Below are 16,675 nucleotides of genomic sequence, written 5' to 3'. Positions count from 1 at the left end.
AGTTAAACAATTTTTCAATACCACTAAGGTAAGTATTTTTTAAATTTTAATAAAACATTTTTTAAAAAACATGCAACCTCAGGACATAGATTTTATGAATGCTTTTTTTTTTCCTACCAAATAAATTCAAGTTTTAAGTTTGATTTCTTGTTAGATGAAGAGCTTTTTAAATACAGCTGTAACCTAAAATAATGTTGTCATAATTCACATAAATAATGCAAGTACACAGAAAAGACACTTTTTAGAAAATGGTTCCTGTTTTCATTCATTATCATTATTATTGTTATTTGTATCATTGTTTTTTACAATGCTAAACCATATTGTATTCATTTTACTCATTCATTGTTCAGAATTTCTGGTTCTCTATTACACAGTGAACTGGTGCCATTCGTGGTCTGAGGGCTCCTCCTCTGGAAGCGTCATGTTACAAGTGTTCAGGCACTGAGGGGTTTTTGTTCAGGTCTACTGATGGTTTGTGTTATTGTGGCTCTCTGGCACAGTAATACACAGCAGTGTCTTCAGGCTGCACATTCTGTCCATTTAGAGTCACTGTGTTGCTGGAAGAGTCTAAGTTGAAACTGAACTTGTTCTTTAGTGAATCCTTGATGTATGTGCTGTATCCAACACGTGCACTCGCAATCCACTCCAGTCCTTTCCCTGCAGGCTGTCTGATCCAAGCTGTGTAGTAGCTGCTAACAGAATAAGAGACCTGACAGGTGATGGTCAAACGTTGGCCTGGCTGCACAGTCACAGAGGCTGGCTGTGTCAACTGTTCACACTTCACACCTGTGGAGGAAAACATGTTGAATATTGAATGAGTGTAATAACAGTGAACAGTCAGTGTGCTGTGATCATACTGTCAGTGTCTCTGCTTCAGTGAGACTCACAGGATCCAGCAGCCAGCAGCAGCAGCAGAGCTACAGAGAACATGGTTGGTATTGAAGGTGATCTGATGGGAGCTTCTCTTCTTCTGCTGCAACTGACAACATGATATCAAGTCTTTATAACAGACTGTGAGGAAGTTCACTTTGCATAGAGAAGGACACTGACAGGATATAAAAGGACACACTCTGCTGTCAGTCATAGCTTGAAGTTGTTATAATGTTTATTTTGACACATATGTAAGAAAATGTGTTAATTATTTCAAATATTAATTTAAATTTCTAGTTTTTATTCCACACTAAATATCTTAAAAAGCAAAACAAGTGAGAAAAACACATTCACATTTATGTCTATAAGCAGAATACTTAATGTATATATGAAATTATTTTTTTCATTTAATACATTTTCATTTATTTAAGACAAAACATGCTACGTTCACAGGAAGTTCAAAAGAATATTTATGCTCTCAGTCATCCTAAACTACATGTTGGAGAACAAAACAGCTGCAATAAAACTTGTCTGACTGAAGCAGTTTTACTGAGATGATGTTTATCTGAGTGTTCCAATTTCTGTAAATGTGAAAAGCTGAAAGTAAAGTTTGACTTGTTTTGACATGTTGAGTTTTTGTACAGCGTTGCTGCTTCCTGTGTCACTGTGGCTCTCGAGCACAATAATAAACAGCAGAATCTTCAGTCTTCAGACTGTTCATCTGCAGATACACCTGCTGTCTGCTGTTGTCTCTGGAGATGGTAAACCGGCCTTTGACTGACTGAGTGTAGTAGATGCTGCTACTGTCATATTTAATAGCAGAAACCCACTCCAGTCCTTTTCCAGGAGCCTGTCTGACCCAGTGCATCCAGTAGCTGCTGAATGTGAATCCAGAGGCTGTACAGGTCAATCTGTGAGATTCATCAGGCCTTTTAAGCACTGGTTCAGATTCTGTCAGAGTCTGACCATCAACACCTGTTGAGATAAAAATGATACACATGTCATGCATTGAGATGGTCACAAAATAAAAAGACGAATCAAGACCTGCGCAGATCTTCACCTGTCCAGCAGATAGTTAAAAGCAGCAGTCCTGTCCTATAGTCCATCATGTTAAACTGTGTGTCCACTGTTCTCTGTCATCCTCTCTGCAGTCAGATAAGTAGAGGAGGAAGACATCTGAGTTTTGCATTGACTCCTCCTCACAGTGTGGAACTGGATTTGACTTGGATCTCAGTTACTGTTTGGTGAAACTTGAGAATGAATATTTACTGTCCATGATTCATTCCTTCAAGAGAAACTCTTGCATGTTTAGTATTATTTGAGCAACTATTTGAAAAACACATCATTTAAGTTGATTGCCCCTCATTATAAAGCACTGTGCATCAAGTCAAGAATTTGACAATAGTTGATCAATTTTACAATACCTCTAAAGTGAGTTTTTTAATCGGAAAAACAACAAATGACAACAATTGTTGTTCCTTGTGTTGTACTGTTGATTTTGTGATGAAGTATTTATGAGGCAAACCTTTTTAAGGACATCAGGGGAAATTAAACTGCCATAGGAATAAAAATCATTATTTATGTTTCATTTTTTTGTTTAGATGAAGAGCTTTTTAAAATGCAGTTGTGAGCTGAAATAATGTCATTATTTCACTAATACATTGAGTCAGACAGAAAAGACACTTTTTGTTTTGTTTTTTCATAAACCAGCTCGTGTTTCTTTTACTTCTTCATTGTTAAATGTGTCTATTCCTCTCTAACAGTAACAGTGAACTGGTGTTGAAATCATCAGTGGTCTGAGGGCTCCTCCTCTGGTGGCTTCATGTTACAAGTGTTCAGGCACTGAGGGGTTTTTGTTCAGGTCTACTGATGGTTTGTGTTATTGTGTCTCTCTGGCACAGTAATACACAGCAGTGTCTTCAGGTTGCACATTCTGTCCATTTAGGGTCACTGTGTTACTGGAAGAGTCTAAGTCAAAACTGAACTTGTTCTTTAGTGAATTCTTGATGTATGTAACGTATCCCACATGTGCACCGCCACCGCCGTCGTGTCACTATTGAGTCTTATTTCTTGATCCTGCCCCAAGTCCCTTTAACTTTGATTTGACTTAAAAAAAAAAAAAAAAAATCAATATTAGAGTATGATATAACTTGTTGTATAATTGAAAACAGCAATAAGGATAATCTCTTGTATTTATAAAATTCATTTTAACATGAATCATGGATAATGGTGAAAACAGTGATGATGTTCACTCATGGAAACAAAAGGAGAAAACACCAATAATGTTACTTTCTATAAGCCATGTTTGCAGTGTGTTCAGCATGTTTCCAAATCATTAAAACACACTTTAAATATGATGTGAGCTGTTTTCCTGAGATAATTTATTTACTGTCAGCACTTCCTACATCACATTTAGGATTAACTTTAAACCTATAAGCACAGCTTTTTTGTCATTGCAGCATTGATTAATTCTTTTGTTTTTGTTCACTCACTGTATTTGCTGCAAACAAGGAATAAAAAGACATTAGTCAGGATCATGTGAATAGTATGAAAACTTCAGTCTGATGCTGTTGGTTGCATAAAACATTTAAAACAGGTTACGTGTTTGCAGATCTTTGACAAAATACAGAGAACAGATATTGAAACCTGTGAGACAAAATGAAGTGTCGAGTGCCAGAAAGTCAAGATCAACGAGAACACAGATCTGAGAGTCTCTTTTAGTCACAGGGGAAAGACAAACTTCTCACCGACTGCCCTCTAGTGATTTTATACAAGAAACTGTAACATTATGTATCACCATCATAGTATGACTCATTCAGATTCCAAATGATTTACAGACATTATTTTGTCTTTATTTGTAGAAATGTTTAATGTTGTGCTGTCTATGGCCCTTTTATCAACAAGAGATCTTTATTGTGTTTAGTTGTGTTAATGTTTACTATCAATATTTCTCAGGAACAGTTTTCAATCCAAAATATAATATATTTATATATGATATAAAAATACTCCATGCTTAAGCTATTCCAGTGGAGCAAAGATGAGAACTGCAGGTTTTTGTACAGCTGCTCAACCAACACTAGTCACTGTGGCTCTCGAGCACAATAATAAACAGCAGAATCTTCAGTCTTCAGACTGTTCATCTGCAGATACACCAGCTGTCTGCTGTTGTCTCTAGAGATGGTAAACCGGCCTTTGACTGACTCAGAGTAGTAGATGTAGCTACTGCCATCACTGATAGTAGCAACCCATTCCAGTCCTTTTCCAGGAGCCTGTCTGACCCAGGCCATATAGTAGCTGCTGAATGTGAATCCAGAGGCTGTACAGGTCAATCTGTGAGATTCTCCAGGCCTTTTAACCACTGGTTCAGATTCTGTCAGAGTCTGACCATCAACACCTGTTGAGACACAAAACAGTCATTTACTATAAGTTTTTTGCTCTTTTAAGATAAATCTAGATCAGTGTAGATGTTCACCTGCCCAGCAGACAGTTAAAAGCAGCAGTCCTGTCCTATAGTCCATCATGTTGAACTGTGTATCCACTGTTCTCTGTCATCCTCTCTGCAGTCAGATAAGTAGAGGTGGAAGATATCTGAGTTTTGCATTGACTCCTCCTCACAGGGAGGAAACAGTTCCCACATTTCTATGAAGAAAAATTCAAATTTACAGATGACATTTATTCAAATATGTTGAAATATAATTTGTCTCAGCATCATGGTTTATCATTACTCCCCACAAGCATAGTGTGACAGATGAGGTCAATAATCTACTGTTCAGTACCTCTCGGTAATCAGAGAATATCCATGAGCATTTTTGACAATGCTTTATTGTCATCTCATCATGTTAAACCATCCAGCAATGCTTTGGATTAACTTTTTGATCAACAGCTTTCATTGTTTGTACTTGCCACAATGACAAGTGCAGTTTAATATTAATTAATACGTTGCCAATTGAAGAGACTATTTTTTGTGAGTGATGTAACGTCATAAAGACAATAAATATTTACTCATGAGTTTATTGTCAGATGAAAGTGCTTTTGGAGGTTGTGAGAAAACCCAGATGTCATGAAGATCACATGTTTGTTGTCTGTGGAGGTTTTTGTGCAGCTGCTCCACTGTCTTCAGTCACTGTGTCTCTCGAGCACAGAAGTAAACAGCAGAATCTTCTGCTGTCAGGCTCTTGACCTCGAGGTACTGAGTGCTGCTGGACACGTTTTCAGTCATGAGGGAACAACTTTGAAAGGAGCTGGCATAGCTCGGAGTGTTTGAATATGTGTTAATCCACAAAATTAGTGTAATTTTTTGTAAATTATAGTTAAAAGCAGCAGTCCTGTCCTGTAGTCCATCATGTTAAACTGTGTGTCCACTGTTCTCTGTCATCCTCTCTGCCGTCAGATAAGTAGAGGTGGAAGACATCTGAGTTTTGCATTGACTCCTCCTCACATGGGGGCAGGGACGGACTGGGACTACAAAACAGCCCTGGACTTTGACTTGGCCGGCCCACAACAATCGGTACGCGAAAAGTCATCAACGCCTGGCACGGGTGTCACAATACTTTAATCATGACTCATGACACTATACCATCCAAATTACAGCAATAGCACTGATGTTGACTAGGTGTTGTGTTAAGAGCATAGTATTCTAGTCTCACTTGAATATTCACAAATAATATTATCGTGAACTTGTGCCGTAGTGCTGCTGCTGCTGCCGGCTGTGCTGCTGAACATTTCAGTTAGTTTGCGACATTTAGCGGCTTCATTCTCCTAAATGTCGCATTTTTTTCCCCTTGCCTTCTCAGCCCCACCCTTTTCTTTGTGTTTTTTACCAATGTTATCCATATTTTTTCCATATAAGTGCTTCACTACTACTACCAAAGATACTCAATTATCGTCTTTGCTGCTACTACTTCTTCTTCTTCTACTTCTTCTTTTCAATTAGCGGGTGGGCACAGGCAGCTGCCAGCTGGACTCCAACTTAAAGACGCATTGTTGCCACCTACCGGACTGGAGTGTGAAACAGTAGATTAGCAGGAAAAAAACAAAAACAAACAAAAAGAAAATTGGTGATGACTGCGTGGCGGCCGTCCTGGAGTATCCTACCGGCCGTTCTGCGATTCTCCAGAACACACAGATGGCCAGTCCGCCCCTGCTCAAAACCATCACCGACCCACTACAGGACCCCCTGCAGTTCGCCCACAGAGCAAACAGGTCTGTAGACGATGCTGTGAAAATTGGGCTCCACTACATCCTCCAGCATCTGGACTCCCCAGGAACCTACGCCAGGATCCTGTTTGTGAACTTTCTCCTCTGCTCTTCTCCCTGTATACCAACAGCTGCACCTCCAATCATCAGTCTGTCAAACTCCTGAAGTTCGCGGACGACACCACCATGATTGGACTCATCTCAGATAGGGATGAGGCAGCCTACAGGTGGGAGCTTGACCATCTGGTGACTTGGTGCAGCGAGAACAACTTGGAGATCAATGCTCTTAAAACAGTGGAGATGACTGCCAGGGACAGGGGCAGACGGGTGGGTTAGGGTTAGAAGGGTTAGAACCCCCCCACCTACCCACCCTTCTTCATGCAAGAAACTGTAACATTATTTTTCTCCTTCATAATATGACTGATTTAGATTCCACAAAATATAGAGAAATTATTCCTTCTTAATTTGTAGAAATGTTAAAATTTTGTAGTAGTTTTATTCCAGTGACACATTGTTGTATTGTCTTTGGGCCTTTTATCAACAAGTGACCTTTATTTTGTTTTGTTTCATTTAATGTTTACTGTCAATATTTCTCAGGAACAGATTTAAAATTATAATATAATCATGTATGATATAAAATACTTCATGCTTGGGCTCTTCCAGGCCAGTAAAGATGAGTACTGTAGGTTTTTGTACAGCTGCTCAACCAACTCCAGTCACTGTGGCTGTCGAGCACAATAATAAACAGCAGAATCTTCAGTCTTCAGACTGTTCATCTGCAGATACACCTGCCGTCTGCTGTTGTCTCTGGAGATGGTAAACCGGCCTTTGACTGACTCAGAGTAGTAAGTGCTGCCACCACCACTACTGATAGCAGAAACCCACTCCAGTCCTTTTCCAGGAGCCTGTCTGATCCAGTGCATATAGTAGCTGCTGAATGTGAATCCAGAGGCTGTACAGGTCAATCTGTGAGATTCTCCAGGCCTTTTAACCACTGGTTCAGATTCTGTCAGTGTCTGACCATCAACACCTGTTCAGACAAAAAAATATATGCATGTCATTGGCTTGGCAGCACAAATAAAAGTTATCTAAAATTAAGAGCTATGTAGACCTTCACCTGCCCAGCAGATAGTTAAAAGCAGCAGTCCTGTCCTATAGTCCATCATGTTAAACTGTGTGTCCACTGTTTTCTGTCATCCTCTCTGCAGTCAGATAAGTAGACGAGGAAGACATCTGAGTTTTGCATTGACTCCTCCTGTGGGAGTGTGTGTATTTTTTCAGTGGGCAGGCAGGAACTTTTCCTTAGTGTTGTTCAGTCATATTTTACTATACATGGTCCTATTTGTTAGTCTGTTTTAACTTCATTTAGTATGGTCTGGCAAGGCCATGAATAAATCCACATGAAACAGACTTCATGTAAATGACAATGATTTACTGTCTCTCAAACATCAATAAAGACCCTCTCTTCCTTCCTGTCCAGATTTTTACCGAGCTATCTCTTCTCTAGTAAACTCCCCTCTGGAAGGGTATAGCCAGGACAGTACGGCGGAAACAACTCGAGTCTCTTTTCTTTCTTCTTTTATTTATTTCACACACAGTATCCGATGGTTAGCCTGCCTGCTACAGCTAACTTTACACCGTGGGTTTAGCTTGGCTAGTAGACTAGTTTCTTAGAGCTCTTGACTAGGTTGTAAACCTAAAATGTAAACACAAACACAAAATGTACTGTAAACATCATACAAATATTCCTATTAAATGATTTCTTGTTCACAGTTGCATTGAACATTACTCACCGACAAGGCGTACCGGTCCTGACAATAACTCACAAATGAGGTAGAAAAAAAAAGGACTGTGCCTTGTGGCACACTGTGCATGCTCCTACGCACGCGGTCTGGGAGTGCACTTAACACGTATCACGCATGACAATGAATTAACAGCAACGGCTGCTGGAAAGTTCTACACTTCCTAAATATAAAATGTAGGAACGTTTACTATTTCAAATGTGCTTTACCACATAGATTGAGGGATTTAATCCCTGATGTTTGCTGAAACTAAAGAATGAATGTTCACTCTACAGGGGTCACTCCTGTACAGAGCACTTTGCTATTTGTTTTTTTACTTTCTCTTTGTAGAATAATGTTTTGTTATCTTTATCTGTCGACGGCCAGAAAAACACAATGAATTTCTGATGTGACAAAAGAAAAATGAACTAAAGAACTCTTTTTCTTATACAGATTGTTGAACTCTTAATCTTGTTCGAGCCAGTGAAGTATTAGTTTAACTGATATCAAGACTATGATGTTTAATTCCTGTAAGCAGCAGCAGATAAAAGCACAGTGAATGATCAAATGTTCCAGTTCCATGAAAATCTGCTTCAGGAGGTCAGACCTTCTGGTTGTCATCAAACTGTTAAACTCATCATAAATTTATCACATTATGGACATCAGTGGACTGAAAGGCTGCAGCGGTCTTAACGGACCTGTTAACTGCACGTTGTAATTTTCTGTAACTTCTGGCACAGTGCAATACATTCTTGTAACTTGTAAGCTATGATTACATTCATCCATCTCTCTTTTATTTCTACTGAAATGTAAATTAAACACTGAAACAGTAAAGTTGATCAGAATAATTTTATGCAACAGGAAATAATCTACATCATCTGATGTTTCCAAGGCAGAACACACAAAAATATATACATTTACTGAAAAAGAGATGAAAACATTTAAATTCTAATAATTTCTGTAGGTTAAAACTGAAGTTAACATTCAGTCAAGTGGGATAAAGTAAAAGTTTATTTTTCAATCACATGACTAACAGTTATAATCAGTTAAACTGAGACAAGTGAATGTTCCCAGTGGTGGTTATTAGAGGAAGTGGTTTTTGTATGACTCTCCTGTTATTGTCTCTCACTGTGTCTCTCTGGCACAGTAATACACAGCAGTGTCTTCAGGCTGCACATTCTGTCCATTTAGAGTCACTGTTTTACTGGAAGAGTCTAAGTCGATACTGAACTTGTTCTTTAGTGAATCTTTGTAGTATGAGGCTCCAGTATATCTCATCCCAATCCACTCCAGTCCTTTCCCTGCAGGCTGTCTGATCCAAGCTGTGTAGTAGCTGCCCAAAGAATAAGAGACCTGACAGGTGATGGACAGACGCTGACCTGGCTGCACAGTCACAGAGGCTGGCTGTGTCAACTGTTCACACTTCACACCTGTTAAAAAAAGAAAATGTTTTGTAACAAATGATCAAGTTAAACTGCAAAAGAAGAACTGCTGACTTTGACAAATCCTTAGAGACTCACATCCAGCTGCCAACAGCAGCAGCAGAGCTACAGAAAACATGGTTGATTTTGAAACTGACGTGCTGTGAACTCCACTGACAGCCTGATGTGAAGTTTTTATAGCTGAGTAACAAGGAAGCTCACTGAGTTTGCATAGAATCAAACATATGAAGCATCAATGTTGGTCTGACTGGAGCCAATAGAAGAGTCTGTTGACTGTTATTATATCTGCAGAGTGAAAACATGCCTGGAAATCACCTCTGCTGCACATATGATATTTTCATTTCATTACACACTCCACTGTAATGTTTAGAAAATGTCCCTTCATTTACAGAAATGAAACAGCTGTAAATGATTATCACAACTATTCTTACTGTGAATATTAACATGAACCATAGATAATGGAAAACATATTCTTTAAAATCAGCATTACAATATTAATGATGATGTTTCATGGAAACAAGAAGGGAAACCACCAAGAATGTTGCTTTCTGTAAGACATGTTTACAGTGTGTTCAGCATGTTTTCAAATCATTAAAACAGACTTTAAATATGATGTGAGCTGTTTCCCTGAGACAATTTATTTACTGTCAGCACCTCCTACATCACATTTAAGATTAACTTCAAATGTAAGAGCTGCTTGTTGTAATTGCAGCATTTGATCACTTAGTGTACTTCCTGTATTTGCAGCAAAGTGACAACAGACAGCATCATGTAAACAGTATGGAAACTTCTGTCTGATGCTGCTGGTTGGCATGAAAGATTTTTAATAATTTCAGTGTCAGCAGATGTTTGAAGACATACAGAGAAACTTGGAGCCTCGAGAGGAAAACAGCTGCTCAGGAACTGAAACCTGTGAGACAAAATGCAAAAACTACATCTGAGTGCTGAGAGTCAGTCAGTTAATATCAATGAGAACACAGAGTCTCCTTTAAGTAACAGAGGAGAGAGAAACTTGTCACTGACTGCCCTCTAGTGATTTTATATAAGAAACTGTGACATTATTTTTCTCCTTCATATTATGACTCACTTAGATTCCACAAAATGTACAGTGTCCTTAATTTGTAGAAATGTTTACATTTTGTAGTAGTTTTATTTCAATGACCACATTGTTGTGTTGTCTTTGGGCCTTTTATCAACAAATAACCTTTATTGTGTTTTGTTTCATTTAATGTTTACTGCCAATATTTCTCAGGAACAGATTTAAAAATATAAAATATTTATGTATGATATAAAATACTCCATGCTTGGGCTCTTCCAGCCCAGTAAAGATGAGTACTGTAGGTTTTTGTATAGCTGCTCAACCAACTCCAGTCACTGTGGCTGTCGAGCACAATAATAAACAGCAGAATCTTCAGTCTTCAGACTGTTCATCTGCAGATACACCTGCTGTCTGCTGTTGTCTCTGGAGCCAGTAAACCGGCCTTTGACTGACTCAGAGTAGTAGATGCTGCTACTGTCATATTTGATATTAGCCATCCACTCCAGTCCTTTTCCAGGAGCCTGTCTGATCCAGCTCATCCAGAAGTTGCTGAATGTGAATCCAGAGGCTGTACAGGTCAATCTGTGAGATTCTCCAGGCCTTTTAACCACTGGTTCAGATTCTGTCAGAGTCTGACCATCAACACCTGTCAAACCAAAAAATGATACACATGTCATGCATTAAGATGGCAGCAAAATTAAAATGACAAATCGAGGTCAGTGAAGATCTTCACCTGCCCAGCAGACAGTTAAAAGCAACAGTCCTGTCCTATAGTCCATCATGTTAAACTGTGTGTCCACTGTTCTCTGTCATCCTCTCTGCAGTCAGATAAGTAGAGGTGGAAGACATCTGAGTTTTGCATTGACTCCTCCTCACAGGGCAGAACCAGTTCCCACATTTCTATGAAGTAAACTTCACTTTTACAAATGACATTTATTCAAATAAGCTCAAGTGTAATGTGTCTCAGCATCATGGTTTCTCATTATTCCCTGCAAACATATTGTGACAGATGAGGTCAATAATCTACTGTTCAGTACCTCTCGGTAATCAGAGAATATCCAGGAGCATTTTTGACAATGCTTTATTGTCATCTCATCATGTTAAACCATCCACCAATGATTTGGATTAACTTTTTGACCAACAGCTTTCATTGTTTGTACTTGCTACAATGACAAGTGCAGTTTAATATTAATTAATGCTTTGCAAATTGAAGTGACTATTTTTGTGAGTGATGTAACGTCATAAAAACAATAAATATTTACTCATGATTTTATTGTCAGATAAAAGTCCTTTGCAGGTGGTGAGAAAACCCAGATGTCATGAATATCACATGTTTGTTGTCTGTGGAGGTTTTTGTGCAGCTGCTCCACTGTCTTCAGTCACTGTGTCTCTCGAGCACAGAAGTAAACAGCAGAATCTTCTGCTGTCAAGCTCCTGATCTCGAGGTACTGAGTGCTGCTGGACACGTCTTCAGTCATGAGGGAACGACTTTGAAAGGAGCTGGCATAGCTAGCAGAGTTTGAACCTGTAACCATATACCCAATCCACTCCAGAGCTTTCCCTGGCTTCTGTCGTATCCAGCCCATATTGTAGCTTGTCATGCTATATCCAGATATGATACATGACATCTTCACTGTCTCTCCAGGTCTTTTCACCTCAGAGGGAGACTGGTCCAGTTTGATCTCACTCCAAACTCCTGTAAGCAAAGAAAATGTGATCATTATCCAACAAACTTGTAAATCACAGGTTTGACATTTATAAAAGAAGTAAAGCAGAATTGATTTTCTCACCATGAATACTAACTACAAATAATAAACTCCAGATGATTGTATTTTCCATTCTGTGATCAACACTGTAGTTCAGAGCTCTCTGATCTCAGTGTTTCAAATATATCTCAAGCTGTCACAGGTTTCTGTCACAAGTTACTGATGGTGTGTTTATAAGAGAAGAGTTTGCATAGACCTCCTCTACAGGTTTAAAGAGGGAACATGTGACACACACACATTTTCATAAGTAGAGTAAGAGCAGACACGGTGGAAAAAGTCCTGTCAATTTCTGGACAGATGGTGTGATGAAAAAAATAATCTTTTTTCTAAATGGCTTAAGATGCAAAGTTTAGAGCTTTTTTCAGCTTGACCAAATTACAACAGGGAAATTTGCATCCTATTTGTGTATTTGTGAAGAAATACAGCTACTCTTTAAGTTGTAGTTAAGTTATGAAATGTTTTTTTTTTTCATTTTTTCAAGGCATTGCAATACATAAAAATAAATTAATAAAACATATCACATGCATCTTGTATTGAGGGAAATTTCTCTCTTCTCTTCTGTATTGATGTCGACTGCAGTGGAAGTCAACTTAGATCTACCACTGAAATTCTCAACTCTTCTTCTGTCGACCACAAACAAAAAATACCTCTATGATTTAGTGAATTCCATAAAGATTAATTTGTTATCAACTCATCAGACAGCACTGTCTATATTAATGTTTGCATTTAACAACATATGTGTGTGGTTGAGTCACATGGTCTCTGGGTATTTGTGCAGGTCTGTTGGTGGTTTGTATCACTGTGGGCTGACGTACACAGTAATAAACAGCTGTGTCCTCAGGCTGCAGATTCTGTCCTGTTAGAGTCACTGTTCTAGCAGAAGTGTCTCTGCTGTAGCTGAACTTGTTCTTCAGAACATTATTTTGACGAAGGCCACTTGTTCCCCACTGATGAGAAATCCAGTCCATTGGTTTTCCTTCACACTGTCTGATCCAACCTGTTGCATAGCTGTCATCAGTCAAAGAATAACCAGAGACCTGACAGGTGATGGTCAAAGACTGTCCAGGCTGCACAACCATTGAGTCTGGCTGGATGAGATCAATACTGTTCACACCTGTGGAAACACAAATCAACATTATCTCCATCATTCATCTGACTATTCAGTGTTTCTAATATGTTTAGTAGTGTGAATCCACTGAAAGGTCCTCACAGGATCCAGCAGCCAGGAGCAGCAGCAGAGCTACAGAGAACATGGTTGGTATTGAAGGTGATCTGATGGGAGCTTCTCTTCTTCTGCTGCAACTGACAGCATGATATCAAGTCTTTATAGCAGACTGTGAGGAAGTTCACTTTGCATAGAGAAGGACTCTGACAGGATATAAAAGAAGGGTCAACTGTCCTGTTAAGAGCAGTCGGAGTTTGGAGTTGTGTTGTGAAAATTTAAAAAGCATGAAGAAAATGTGTTTATTATTTGAAGCATAGTTTAATGTGAACAAATGTTTCTTCACTAATCTTCTAACAAGATGGGTCAAACATTCACATTTATCCTCAGATCAACAAAATATTTACAGGACCCACTCTGAACTACATATGTAAAAAGAAAAAAAAACTTGAATTAAGCAGTTTTGTTTTTTATATTTTCAATCTGCAAATGTTAAATGCAGAGTTTTTACTTGTGTGTGTTTCTTTGATCAGACCTAAAAAAATGATTTCAGCAACCAGACTGTTTTGCTGTTCTTGGCTGTTTTTGTGAGGGAGTGATTGTTACTGTAAAACATTTTCTTCTGTTTTTAATGGTTGTTGTAATTGGTAAATAATCACTGCTTAATTTTTCACAATTTTAATAAAAAATAACCATAAAAAAGAGAGGGGAAAAAAAACAATGATAACAATACTGTCTCATCCCAGTCCCATATAGATGAGTATTGTAGGTTTTTGTACAGCTGCTCAACCAACTCCAGTCACTGTGGCTCTCGAGCACAATAATAAACAGCAGAATCTTCAGTCTTCAGACTGTTCATCTGCAGATACACCTGCTGTCTGCTGTTGTCTCTGGAGATGGTAAACCGGCCTTTGACTGACTCAGAGTAGTAGATGTAGCTACTACCATCATTGCTGATAGCAGAAACCCACTCCAGTCCTTTTCCAGGAGCCTGTCTGACCCAGCTCATCCAGTAGCTGCTGAATGTGAATCCAGAGGCTGTACAGGTCAATCTGTGAGATTCTCCAGGCCTTTTAACCACTGGTTCAGATTCTGTCAGAGTCTGACCATCAACACCTGTTGAGACACAAGTAAAATCTACATTAATTACTGTATGTTTGTAACTAAACTTAACATCAAGAGATTTAGTAAAATCTTCACCTGCCCAGCAGACAGTTAAAAGCAGCAGTCCTGTCCTATAGTCCATCATGTTAAACTGTGTGTCAACTGTTCTCTGTCATCCTCTCTGCAGTCAGATAAGTAGAGGAGGAAGACATCTGAGTTTTGCATTGACTCCTCCTGTGGGAGTGTGTGTGTTTTTTTCAGTGTGCAGGCAGGAACTTTTCCTTAGTGTTGTTCAGTCATATTTTACTATACATGGTCCTATTTGTTAGTCTGTTTTAACTTCATTTAGTATGGTCTGGCAAGGTCATGAATAAATCCACATGAAACAGACTTCATGTAAATGACAATGATTTACTGTCTCTCAAACATCAACAAAGACCCTCTCTTCCTTTCTAAATATAAAATATAGAAACTTTTACTATTTCAAATGTGCTTCACCACATAGATTGAGGGATTTATTTCCTGATTTTGCTGAAACTAAAGAATGAATGTTCACTCTACAGGAGTCACTCCTGTACAGAGCACTTTGCTATTTGTTTTTTGACTTTCTCTTTGTAGAATAATGTTTTGTTATCTTTATCTGTCGACTGCCAGAAAAACACAATGAATTTCTGATGTGACAAAAGAAAAATGAACTAAAGAACTCTTTTTCTTATATAGATTGTTGAACTCTTAATCTTGTTCGAGCCAGTGAAGTATTCGTTTAACTGATATCGAGACTCTGATTTTTAATTCCTGTAAGCAGCAGCAGCAGATTAAAGCACAGTGAAAGATCAAATGTTCCAGTTCCATGAAAATCTGCTTCAGGAGGTCAGTCCTGCTGGTTGTCATCAAACTGTTAAACTCATCATAGAGTTATCACATTCTGGACATCAGTGGACTGGGAGGCTGCAGCGGTCTTAACGGACCTGTTAACTGCACGTTGTAATTTTCTGTAACTTCTGGCACAGTGCAAAACATTCTTGTAACTTGTAAGCTATGATTACATTCATCCATCTCTCTTTTATTTCTACTGAAATGTAAATTAAACACTGAAACAGTGAAGTTGATCAGAATCATTTTATAAAACAGGAAATAATCTACATCACCTGTTGTTTCCAAGGCAGAACACACAAAAATATATACAATTACTGAAAAAGAGATGAAAACATTTAAATTCTAATCATTTCTGTAGGTTAAAACTGAAATTAACATTCAGTCAAATGAGATAAAGTAAAAGTTTATTTTTCAGTCACAAGACTGACAGTTATAATCAGTTAAACTGAGACATTAAATGTTTCCAGTGTTGGTAAATAGAGGAAGTAGTTTTTGTATGACTCTCCTGTTATTGTCTCTCACTGTGTCTCTCTGGCACAGTAATACACAGCAGTGTCTTCAGGCTGCACATTCTGTCCATTTAGAGTCACTGTTTTACTGGAAGAGTCTAAGTCGATACTGAACTTGTTCTTTAGTGAATCTTTGTAGAATGTGTATCCAGTAGATCTCATCCCAATCCACTCCAGTCCTTTCCCTGCAGGCTGTCTGATCCAAGCTGTGTAGTAGCTGCCCAAAGAATAAGAGACCTGACAGGTGATGGACAGACGCTGACCTGGCTGCACAGTCACAGAGGCTGGCTGTGTCAACTGTTCACACTTCACACCTGTTAAAAAAAGAAAATGTTTTGTAACAAATGATCAAGTTAAACTGCAAAAGAAGAACTGATGACTTTGACAAATCCAGAGAGACTCACATCCAGCTGCCAACAGCAGCAGCAGAGCTACAGAAAACATGGTTGATGTTGAAACTGACGTGCTGTGAACTCCACTGACAGCCTGATGTGAAGTTTTTATAGCTGAGTAACAAGGAAGCTCACTGAGTTTGCATAGAATCAAACACATGAAGCATCAATGTTGGTCTGACTGGAGCCAATAGAAGAGTCTGTTGACTGTTATTATATCTGCAGAGTGAAAACATGCCTGGAAATCACCTCTGCTTTACATATGATATTTTCATTTCATTACACACTCCACTGTAATGTTTAGAAAATGTCCCTTCATTTACAGGAATGAAACACCTGTAAATGATTATCACAACTATTCTTACTGTGAATATTAACATGAACCATAGATAATGGAAAACATATTCTTTAAAATCAGCATTACAATATTAATGATGATGTGTCATGGAAACAAAAGGAGAAACCACCAAGAATGTTGCTTTCTGTAAGACATGTTTACAGTGTGTTCAGCATGTTTTCAAATCATTAAAACAGACTT

The 16,675-nt window shown here is 38.5% G+C and overlaps 1 gene segment (V, D, J or C); it reads right to left on the bottom strand.

The window, feature by feature from the left end:
* Positions 1 to 11,707: 11,707 nt before the first annotated feature.
* LOC141019256 (Ig heavy chain V region 23-like) lies at positions 11,708 to 13,347 on the bottom strand. The segment is given in 3 exon segments: positions 11,708 to 12,024; positions 13,092 to 13,208; positions 13,305 to 13,347. Coding segments are annotated over 3 exon segments (477 nt in total).
* Between the last annotated feature and the right edge of the window lie 3,328 nt (positions 13,348 to 16,675).

The sequence above is a fragment of the Pagrus major genome, chromosome 23 (assembly GCF_040436345.1).
Source record: "Pagrus major chromosome 23, Pma_NU_1.0".
In the NCBI taxonomy this organism is placed as follows: Eukaryota; Metazoa; Chordata; class Actinopteri; order Spariformes; family Sparidae; genus Pagrus; species Pagrus major.
This window is presented reverse-complemented; position numbering and strand designations above follow the sequence as displayed.